General features: G+C 49.8%; 1 protein-coding gene across 7 annotated transcripts in view; it reads left to right on the plus strand.

Annotated features, from left to right (window-relative positions):
• Nucleotides 1-5,993: 5,993 nt before the first annotated feature.
• SPIDR (scaffold protein involved in DNA repair) overlaps nucleotides 5,994-12,007 on the plus strand; it is a 1,299,263-nt gene continuing 1,293,249 nt past the window's right edge. For all 7 annotated transcript variants that reach the window (XM_063923689.1, XM_063923686.1, XM_063923690.1 and 4 more), the window contains exon 1: nucleotides 5,994-6,172. Coding sequence is in view for 6 of the 7 variants with exons in the window: in XM_063923686.1 (XP_063779756.1) it covers nucleotides 6,158-6,172 (15 nt within the window). In the remaining variant the exon portion in view is untranslated. The remainder of the gene's footprint in view (nucleotides 6,173-12,007) is intronic.

The following is a 12,007-nucleotide window of genomic DNA, read 5'->3' on the forward strand; positions in this document are numbered from 1 at the left end:
ATTCTCAGTACTTTTGGTATGAGAGGAAGAGGAGGGAACACATACACTGACTGGTACACCCACGGTGTTACCAGAGCGTCCACAGCTATTGCCTGAGGGTCCCTTGACCTGGCGCAATATCTGTCCAGTTTTTTGTTGAGGCGGGACGCCATCATGTCCACCTTTGGTTTTTCCCAACGGTTTACAATCATGTGGAAGACTTCTGGGTGAAGTCCCCACTCCCCCGGGTGAAGATCGTGTCTGCTGAGGAAGTCTGCTTCCCAGTTGTCCACTCCCGGAATGAACACTGCTGACAGTGCTATCACATGATTCTCCGCCCAGCGAAGAATCCTTGCCACTTCCATCATTGCCCTCCTGCTTCTTGTGCCGCCCTGTCTGTTTACGTGGGCGACTGCCGTGATGTTGTCCGACTGGATCAACACCGGCTGACCCTGAAGCAGAGGTCTTGCCTGACTTAGGGCATTGTAAATGGCCCTTAGTTCCAGGATATTTATGTGAAGTGACGTTTCCATGCTTGACCACAAGCCCTGGAAATTTCTTCCCTGTGTGACTGCTCCCCAGCTTCTCAGGCTGGCATCCGTGGTCACCAGGACCCAATCCTGAATGCCGAATCTGCGGCCCTCTAGGAGATGAGCACTCTGTAACCACCACAGGAGAGACACCCTTGTCCTTGGAGACAGGGTTATCCGCTGATGCATTTGAAGATGCGATCCGGACCATTTGTCCAGCAGATCCCACTGAAAAGTTCTTGCGTGGAATCTGCCGAATGGAATCGCTTCGTAAGAAGCCACCATCTTTCCCAGGACCCTTGTGCATTGATGTACTGACACTTGGCCTGGGCTTAGGAGGTTCCTGACTAGGTCGGATAACTCCTTGGCTTTCTCCTCCGGGAGAAACACCTTTTTCTGTACTGTGTCCAGAATCATCCCTAGGAACAGCAGACGTGTCGTCGGAATCAGCTGTGATTTTGGAATATTTAGAATCCATCCGTGCTGTCGTAGTACTACTTGAGATAGTGCTACTCCGACCTCTAACTGTTCTCTGGACCTTGCCCTTATCAGGAGATCGTCCAAGTAAGGGATAATTAAGACGCCTTTTCTTCGAAGAAGAATCATCATTTCGGCCATTACCTTGGTAAAGACCCGGGGTGCAGTGGACAATCCAAACGGCAGCGTCTGAAACTGATAGTGACAGTTCTGTACCACAAACCTGAGGTACCCTTGGTGAGAAGGGCAAATTGGGACATGGAGGTAAGCATCCTTGATGTCCAGAGACACCATATAGTCCCCTTCTTCCAGGTTCGCTATCACTGCTCTGAGTGACTCCATCTTGAACTTGAACCTTTTTATGTAAGTGTTCAAGGATTTCAGATTTAAAATGGGTCTCACCGAGCCGTCCGGCTTCGGTACCACAAACAGCGTGGAATAATACCCCTTTCCCTGTTGTAGGAGGGGTACCTTGATTATCACCTGCTGGGAATACAGCTTGTGAATGGCTTCCAATACCGCCTCCCTGTCGGGGGGAGACGTTGGTAAAGCAGACTTCAGGAACCGGCGAGGGGGAGACGTTTCGAATTCCAATTTGTACCCCTGAGATACTACCTGCAGGATCCAGGGGTCCACTTGCGAGTGTGCACACTGCGCGCTGAAATTCTTGAGACGGGCCCCCACCGTGCCTGAGTCCGCTTGTAAGGCCCCAGCGTCATGCTGAGGACTTGGCAGAAGCGGGGGAGGGCTTCTGTTCGTGGGAAGAGGCTGTTTGCTGCAGTCTTTTTCCCCTTCCTCTGCCCCGGGGCAGATATGAGTGGCCTTTTGCCCGCTTGCCCTTATGGGGACGAAAGGACTGAGCCTGAAAAGACGGTATCTTTGTCTGCTGCGAGGTGACTTGGGGTAAAAAGGTGGATTTTCCAGCCGTTGCCGTGGCCACCAGGTCCGATAGACCGACCCCAAATAACTCCTCCCCTTTATACGGCAATACTTCCATATGCCGTTTGGAATCCGCATCCCCTGACCACTGTCGCGTCCATAACCCTCTTCTGGCAGAAATGGACATCGCACTTACTCTTGATGCCAGAGTGCAAATATCCCTCTGTGCATCTCGCATATATAGAAATGCATCCTTTAAATGCTCTATAGTCAATAATATATTGTCCCTGTCCAGGGTATCAATATTTTCAGTCAGGGAATCCGACCAAGCCACCCCAGCACTGCACATCCAGGCTGAGGCGATTGCTGGTCGCAGTATAATACCAGTATGTGTGTATATACTTTTAAGGATATTTTTCAGCTTCCTATCAGCTGGTTCCTTGAGGGCGGCCGTATCAGGGGACGGTAACGCCACTTGTTTTGATAAGCGTGTGAGCGCCTTATCTACGCTAGGGGGTGTTTCCCAACGCGCCCTAACCTCTGGTGGGAAAGGGTATAATGCCAATAATTTTTTAGAAATTAGCAGTTTTTTATCGGGGGAAACCCACGCTTCATCACACACCTCATTTAATTCATCTGATTCAGGAAAAACTACGGGTAGTTTTTTCACACCCCACATAATACCCTTTTTTGTGGTACTTGTAGTATCAGAAATGTTCAAAACCTCCTTCATTGCCGTGATCATGTAACGTGTGGCCCTACTGGAAAATACGTTTGTTTCCTCACCGTCGACACTGGAGTCAGTGTCCGTGTCAGTGTCTGTATCGACCTGAGGTAACGGGCGTTTTATAGCCCCTGACGGTGTTTGAGACGCCTGTACAGGTATTAACTGATTTGCCGGCTGTCTCATGTCGTCAACAGTCTTTTGTAAAGTGCCGACACTATCACGTAATTCTTTCCATAAGACCATCCAGTCAGGTGTCGACTCCCTAGGGGGTGACATCACTAACACAGGCAATTGCTCCGCCTCCACACCATTTTCCTCCTCATACATGTCGACACAGCGTACCGACACACAGCACACACACAGGGAATGCTCTGATAGAGGACAGGACCCCACTAGCCCTTTGGGGAGACAGAGGGAGAGTTTGCCAGCACACACCAGAGCGCTATATATATACAGGGATAACCTTATATAAGTGTTTTTCCCTAATATAGCTGCTGTATATATTAATATGCCAATTTAGTGCCCCCCCCTCTCTTGTTTTACCCTGTTTCTGTTGTGCAGGACTGCAGGGGAGAGTCAGGGAGCCTTCCTCCAACGGAGCTGTGAGGAAAAAATGGCGCTTGTGTGCTGAGGAGATAGGCTCCGCCCCTTTTTCGGCGGCCTTTCTCCCGCTTTTTTATGGAAAACTGTCAGGGGTTAAATACATCCATATAGCCCAGGAGCTATATGTGATGTATTTTTAGCCATTTAAGGTATTTTCATTGCGTCCCAGGGCGCCCCCCCCAGCGCCCTGCACCCTCAGTGACCGGAGTGTGAAGTGTGCTGAGAGCAATGGCGCACAGCTGCGGTGCTGTGCGCTACCTTATTGAAGACAGGACGTCTTCTGCCGCCGATTTTCCGGACCTCTTCACTCTTCTGGCTCTGTAAGGGGGCCGGCGGCGCGGCTCCGGGACCCATCCATGGCTGGGCCTGTGATCGTCCCTCTGGAGCTAATGTCCAGTAGCCTAAGAAGCCCAATCCACTCTGCACGCAGGTGAGTTCGCTTCTTCTCCCCTTAGTCCCTCGATGCAGTGAGCCTGTTGCCAGCAGGTCTCACTGAAAATAAAAAAACCTATTTAAACTTTTACTCTAAGCAGCTCAGGAGAGCCACCTAGATTGCACCCTTCTCGTTCGGGCACAAAATCTTAACTGAGGCTTGGAGGAGGGTCATAGGGGGAGGAGCCAGTGCACACCAGCTAGTCCTAAAGCTTTTACTTTGTGCCCAGTCTCCTGCGGAGCCGCTATCCCCCATGGTCCTTTCGGAGTCCCCAGCATCCACTAGGACGTTAGAGAAAACTATTGGTAGTTTTTTCTCCCCAAACATAATACCCTTTTTTGAGGTACCTGGGTTCATATCAGAAATGTGTAAAACCTCTTTCATTGCCTCAATCATGCAACGAATGGCCCTAGTGGACATTAAATTTGACTCATCGTCGTCGACACTGGTATCACTATCCGTGTCGACATCTGTGTCTGCCATCTGAGGTAGTGGGCGTTTTAGAGCCCCTGATGGCCTTTGAATTGCCTGGGCAGGCACGAGCTGAGAAGCCGGCTGTCCCGCATTTGGCATGTCGTCAAATTTTTTATGTAAGGAGTCGACACTTGCACGTAATTCCTTCCATAAGTCCATCCACTCAGGTGTCTGCCCCGCAGGGGGTGACATCACATTTATAGGCATCTGCTCCGCCTCCACATAAGTCTCCTCATCAAACATGTCGACAGCCGTACCGACACACCGCACACACACACAGGGAATGCTCTTAAAGGAGACAGGACCCCACAAAAGCCCTTTGGGGAGACAGAGAGAGAGTATGCCAGCACACACCAGAGCGCTATATAATGCAGAACTAACTGAATTATGTCCCCTATAGCTGCTATAATATTGACTGCGCCTCAATTTTGTGCCCCCCCTCTCTTTTTTACCCTTTTCTGTAGTGTAGACTGCAGGGGAGAGTCAGGGAGCTTCCTTCCAGCGGAACTGTGAGGGAGAAATGGCGCCAGTGTGCTGAGGGAGATGGCTCCGCCCCTTTTTCGGCTGACTTTTCTCCCGCTTTTTTTCTGTATTCTGGCAGGGGTAATTACCACATATATAGCCTCTGGGGCTATATATTGTGGTTATTTTGCCAGCCAAGGTGATTTTATTGCTGCTCAGGGCGCCCCCCCCAGCGCCCTGCACCCTCAGTGACCGGAGTGTGAAGTGTGTATGAGGAGCAATGGCGCACAGCTGCAGTGCTGTGCGCTACCTTGGTGAAGACTGAAGTCTTCTGCCGGGAACGAACACCAAGGACGGGTCCTGCGGTCGATCCCTCTGGAGCTAATGGTGTCCAGTAGCCTAAGAAGCCCAAGCTAGCTGCAAGCAGGTAGGTTCGCTTCTTCTCCCCTTAGTCCCTCGTTGCAGTGAGCCTGTTGCCAGCAGGTCTCACTGTAAAATAAAAAACCTAACATATACTTTCTTTCTAGGAGCTCAGGAGAGCCCCTAGTGTGCATCCAGCTCGGCCGGGCACAGAAATCTAACTGAGGTCTGGAGGAGGGGCATAAAGGGAGGAGCCAGTGCACACCAGGTAGTACCAAATCTTTCTTATAGTGTGCCCAGTCTCCTGCGGAGCCCGTCTATTCCCCATGGTCCTTACGGAGTCCCCAGCATCCACTAGGACGTCAGAGAAACATAATTGCTTACCCTCCAACTGTAGTGTTTTGGCAGGTACAGTACCTTTTTTTTATGGTCTGTACCGATTTTGGCTCTCCAAACTTCCATTGAAAGTATAGGAAAATGGGCATGTCCACGCCAAAATGTTGGAGGGTATGTAATTGTCACAGTTCAAAACCAGACTAATAATGGGGTCTATTCATGAAGCAGTGAAAAGTGTAGAGAAGAGAGGTAGTGAAGAAGTTGTCCATGGCAACCAATCAGATGCTACTTTTATAGAATGAACTTTGTAAATTTTACCTGAACAGTGATTGGTTGCCATGGGCAACTTCTCTACTGGCTCACTTCTCCACTCTTCACTGCTTAATGAATAGTCCCCAAAATCAGATTCATTGGGAAGCTGTAATGGTGTCTGGCTGCATAATGAGTGTATAATCTACCTGCCAATTGTGGTTTCCCGTGTTACACTCACACACATATGTACAGGGTAGCGTCTAGTTTCAACCATATGTAGTCTGTACGCATAGACAGCATACCAGGCGATACACATGTCACGTGGATAATAGTTATACAGCCGCCTGACAGCACAGCGCATATACGCTCAGCAACAGGCGCAGTCACACACAGACTGACAGACTGCGGCAGTGATCTTGGCGCAGTACAGAATCACGCAGACACGCATGCGCAATTAGACATCTTTTTATTGGCGCGTTTCCCGTCAGTTCATGTCCAATCAGAAGTGGTCTCGGAGGCATGGCGCCATAGATCAACTGCACCCGTGCGCACGGTGACCCGCTGGGAGCAGCGCGGGAGGCGGGAGAGCAGCGGTAGACGGGCATGTAGAACCTGTGCCCGGTGAGAGTGGCACATCAAGGCGCCATGCCACAGGGGAAGGTAACACCTCGGCCTTTACTTCCGCACTCGTGTCTTGTGCTGGCTGCTGCGCTCCCTCCTTGCATGTGCTATACAGAGACACCGTACACTACAAGCACCTTCTCCTCCGCCCTCTGTGGGGTTGGCAGTGTCACTTCTCAGCAGTTACACGTTTCAGTACCTCACTATCTCTGTCTGCAGTAGCTTTGAGGGCACAGCCCGAGGTCCCAAGGATGACTCTTGCTGAGAACAAGTAGTTTGTAGCAGCCTAAATGCTGCAGCTGCAACATCATTGCATCAGTTTATATTGATACTTTATTATAAACAATTAATTTTGTAATGGTTTGAAAACAAAAAAGTTTGTTTTTGAATTATAAAATATGGTTAAACTATACATTGATAATATCCACCGCCTTCAATCAGTCTGGGGGAGAGGTGTTAATCTTTTTAAAGAGTGCAGAAGTTGCCTGTAGCAACCTGTCAGCAGCTACCTATCATTCTATATAGAATTTATTTGATTAAAGTTAGATATAGATTAATAGTCTGCTACTATTTAGATGGTTTGACATATCTGTGTTTATTATTTACTCACCTCCTGGACTTTTATCCGGGTACACGTGGGTGATGTCGGGATGATTTGCTGTTTTGTAATGACAAATCGTCTACATCAGTGGTCTCCAAACTTAATTGGGGTGTGAGCTACTTTCGGAAAATTAAACCTCTGAATGAGCTACCTCCTCCCCCCAATGCGCGTGCGTTCCTGCAAAAGTGGGTGTGGCCGCACAACTACAAGTAATGTCCCCCCCCCCGCGTAGTGCCAGATACACAAATCATGCCCCTCAGCAGTGCCAGATACACAAATCATGCCCCTCAGCAATGCCAGATACACAAATCATGCCCCTCAGCTGTGCCAGATACACAAATCATGCCCCTCAGCTGTGCCAGATACACAAATCATGCCCCTCAGCTGTGCCAGATACACAAATCATGCCCCTCAGCAGTGCCAGATACACAAATCATGCCCCTCAGCTGTGCCAGATACACAAATCATGCCCCTCAGCAGTGCCAGATACAAGTCCCCCCGCAGTGCCATTTAAAATGCTCCCAGCAGTGTCTGATACAGTGCCCCACACATTGCTAACCCTTGCTGGATTCTTCCACTGCCGCAGGTGCTGCTCCTCCTGTATGAAGGACGGAAGGGGAGAAGAGCGCAGCGCGCGCCTCTCCTGTGAATTCCGGAGAGCGGTGAGGGTGACAGTCTCCGGCGGCGGGCATTTAAAATATTGTGCCGCCACTGCTGGTCCACGAGCTTTGATTGGCTGACGGCCGGCACCATATTAAAAATGAAGGGAGGAGGAGTACCAGTGACTGCCCAAGCCCGTGTGCTCTGTGAGCTACCGAAAATACTACGGCGAGCTACTGGTAGCTCGCGAGCTACGGCTTGGAGATCACTGGTCTACATCGTGCAGTGTGTATGCATTATTCTTCCGACCTACAAATGTGTACGGCCAATCTCTGCTGGTCCAGGCCAAATGGAATTCAACCCGACCATCGGGACTATTGCCTGTTGCTCTAATGTGTAGCTGGCTTGACAGTCCCACATTTATGGCCTGACTCAGAAATGGACGCTTTTGCACATTGGCTGCATGAAAGTATGCTAATGCGGCATCTTAAGGTAAAAATAAGATTTTACTTACCGGTAAATCTATTTCTCATAGTCCGTAGAGGATGCTAGGACTCCATAAGGACCATGGGGAATAGACGGGCTCCGCAGGAGATAGGGCACTTTAAGAAAGCTTTGGACTCTGGGTGTGCACTGGCTCCTCCCTCTATGCCCCTCCTCCAGACCTCAGTTAGGGAAACTGTGCCCAGAGGAGATAGACAGTACGAGGAAGGATTTTTGTAAATCTAAGGGCGAGATCCATACCAGCCACACCAATCACACCGTGTAACTTGTGATACACTACCCAGTCAACAGTGTGAACAACAACATAGCCTCGGTTCAACCGATAAACTATAACATAACCCTTATGTAAGCAACAACTATGTACAAGTCTTGCAGAAGAAGTCCGCACTTGGGACGGGCGCCCAGCATCCTCTACGGACTACGAGAAATAGATTTACCGGTAAGTAAAATTTTATTTTCTCTAACGTCCTTGGGGATGCTGGGACTCCGTAAGGACCATGGGGATTATACCAAAGCTCCCAAACGGGCGGGAGAGTGCGGATGACTCTGCAGCACCGATTGAGCAAACAGGAGGTCCTCCTCAGCCAGGGTATCAAACTTATAGAACTTTGCAAAGGTGTTAGACCCCGACCAAGTAGCTGCTCGGCACAACTGTAATGCCGAGACCCCTCGGGCAGCCGCCCAAGAAGAGCCCACTTTCCTAATGGAATGGGCCTTAACCAATTTAGGCAATGGCAAACCTGCCGTAGAATGCGCCTGCTGAATCGTATTACAGATCCAGCGAGCAATAGTCTGCTTTGAAGCAGGAGCGCCAACCTTGTTGGCCGCATACAGAACAAACAGAGCTTTAGTCTTCCTGATTCTAGCCGTTCTGTCACATAAATCTTCAAAGCCCTGACCACATCCAGGGACTCGGAATCCTCCAAGTCCCGTGTAGCCACAGGCACGACAATAGGTTGGTTCACATGAAAAGATGAGACCACTTTTGGCAGAAAGGACGAGTCCTCAACTCTGCCCTATCCACGTGAAAAACCAAGTATGGGCTTTTATGTGATAAAGCCGCCAATTCTGAAACACGTCTTGCCGAAGCCAATGCCAACAACATGACCACTTTCCACGTGAGGTATTTCAACTCCACAGTTTTGAGTGGTTCAAACCAAGGTGACTTGAGGAAATGTAACACCACGTTAAGATCCCAAGGCGCCACCGGAGGCACAAAGGGAGGCTGAATATGCAGCACACCCTTCACAAAAGTCTGTACTTCAGGAAGAGAGGCTAATTCTCTTTGAAAGAAAATGGATAAGGCCGAAATTTGGACCTTTATGGACCCTAGTTTTAGGCCCAAAGTCACTCCTGTTTGAAGGAAGTGAAGTAGACGGCCCAAATGGAACTCCTCCGTAGGAGCAGCTCTGGCCTCACACCAAGAAACATATTTTCGCCATATACGGTGATAATGTTTTAACGTCACGTCTTTCCTAGCCTTGATCAGGGTAGGAATGACCTCCTCCGGAATCCCTTTTTCTCTATCGTCCTAGTGGATGCTGGGGTTCCTGAAAGGACCATGGGGAATAGCGGCTCCGCAGGAGACAGGGCACAAAAAGTAAAGCTTTTCCAGATCAGGTGGTGTGCACTGGCTCCTCCCCCTATGACCCTCCTCCAGACTCCAGTTAGATTTTTGTGCCCGGCCGAGAAGGGTGCAATTCTAGGTGGCTCTCATAAAGAGCTGCTTAGAGAAAGTTTAGCTTAGGTTTTTTATTTTACAGTGATTCCTGCTGGCAACAGGATCACTGCAACGAGGGACAGAGGGGAGAAGAAGTGAACTCACCTGCGTGCAGGATGGATTGGCTTCTTGGCTACTGGACATCAGCTCCAGAGGGACGATCACAGGTACAGCCTGGATGGTCACCGGAGCCGCGCCGCCGGCCCCCTTGCAGATGCTGAAGTAAGAAGAGGTCCAGAATCGGCGGCTGAAGACTCCTGCAGTCTTCTAAAGGTAGCGCACAGCACTGCAGCTGTGCGCCATTTTCCTCTCAGCACACTTCACACGCAGTCACTGAGGGTGCAGGGCGCTGGGGGGGGGGCGCCCTGGGAGGCAAATGTAAACCTATATAAAGGCTAAAAATACCTCACATATAGCCCCCAGAGGCTATATGGAGATATTTAACCCCTGCCTGTATTCACAAAATAGCGGGAGACGAGCCCGCCGAAAAAGGGGCGGGGCCTATCTCCTCAGCACACGGCGCCATTTCCTCTCACAGCTCCGCTGGTCAGGACGGCTCCCAGGTCTCTCCCCTGCACTGCACTACAGAAACAGGGTAAAACAGAGAGGGGGGGCAAATTTAATGGCAATATCTTGATATATATAAAGCAACTATAAGGGAGCACTTATTATAATGCTATCCCTGTCATATATAGCGCTTTTTGGTGTGTGCTGGCAGACTCTCCCTCTGTCTCCCCAAAGGGCTAGTGGGTCCTGTCTTCGTTTAGAGCATTCCCTGTGTGTCTGCTGTGTGTCGGTACGTGTGTGTCGACATGTATGAGGACGATATTGGTGTGGAGGCGGAGCAATTGCCAAATATGGGGATGTCACCTCCTAGGGGGTCGACACCAGAATGGATGCCTTTATTTATGGAATTACGGGATAGTGTCAACACGCTAAAGCAGTCGTTTGACGACATGAGGCGGCCGGACAATCAATTAGTGCCTGTCCAGGCGCCTCAAACACCGTCAGGGGCTGTAAAACGCCCTTTGCCTCAGTCGGTCGACACAGACCCAGACACAGGCACTGATTCCAGTGGTGACGGTGACGAATCAACCGTATTTTCCAGTAGGGCCACACGTTATATGATTTTGGCAATGAAGGAGGCGTTACATTTAGCTGATACTACAGGTACCACTAAACAGGGTATTATGTGGGGTGTGAAAAAACTACCTATAGTTTTTCCTGAATCAGAAGAATTAAATGACGTGTGTGATGAAGCGTGGGTTGCCCCTGATAAAAAGCTGATAATTTCAAAGAAATTATTGGCATTATACCCTTTCCCGCCAGAGGTTAGGGAGCGCTGGGAAACACCTCCTAGGGTGGAAAAGGCGCTAACACGCTTATCAAAACAAGTGGCGTTACCTTCTCCTGAGACGGCCGCACTTAAAGATCCATCAGATAGGAGGATGGAAAATATCCAAAAAAGTATATACACACATGCAGGTGTTATACTACGACCAGCTATAGCGACTGCCTGGATGTGCAGTGCTGGGGTAGTTTGGTCAGAGTCCCTGATTGAAAATATTGATACCCTGGACAGGGACAATATTTTACTGTCGTTAGAACAAATAAAGGATGCATTTCTTTATATGCGTGATGCACAGAGGGATATCTGCACACTGGCATCACGGGTAAGTGCTATGTCCATTTCGGCCAGAAGAGCTTTATGGACGCGACAGTGGACAGGCGATGCGGATTCAAAACGGCATATGGAAGTTTTGCCGTATAAAGGGGAGGAGTTATTTGGAGTCGGTCTATCAGATTTGGTGGCCACGGCTACAGCCGGGAAATCCACCTTTCTACCTCAAGTCACTCCCCAACAGAAAAAGGCACCGACTTTTCAACCGCAGCCCTTTCGTTCCTTTAAAAATAAGAGAGCAAGGGGCTTTTCATATCTGCCACGAGGCAGAGGTCGAGGGAAGAAACAGCAACAGGCAGCTCCTTCCCAGGAACAGAAGCCCTCCCCGGCTTCTACAAAAGCCTCAGCATGACGCTGGGGCTTCTCAAGCGGACTCGGGGACGGTGGGAGGTCGTCTCAAAAATTACAGCGCGCAGTGGGCTCACTCGCAGGTAGATCCCTGGATCCTGCAGATAATATCTCAGGGGTACAGGTTGGAATTAGAGACAGATCCACCTCGCCGTTTCCTGAAGTCTGCTTTACCAACGTCCCCTTCCGAAAGGGAGACGGTTTTGGAAGCCATTCACAAGCTGTACTCTCAGCAGGTGATAGTCAAGGTACCTCTTCTACAACAAGGGAAGGGGTATTATTCCACTCTATTTGTGGTACCGAAGCCGGATGGCTCGGTAAGGCCTATTCTAAATCTGAAGTCCTTGAACCTGTACATAAAGAAGTTCAAGTTCAAGATGGAGTCACTCAGAGCAGTGATAGCGAACCTGGAAGAAGGGG

Source organism: Pseudophryne corroboree, chromosome 5, assembly GCF_028390025.1.
Source record: "Pseudophryne corroboree isolate aPseCor3 chromosome 5, aPseCor3.hap2, whole genome shotgun sequence".
Classification (NCBI taxonomy): domain Eukaryota; kingdom Metazoa; phylum Chordata; class Amphibia; order Anura; family Myobatrachidae; genus Pseudophryne; species Pseudophryne corroboree.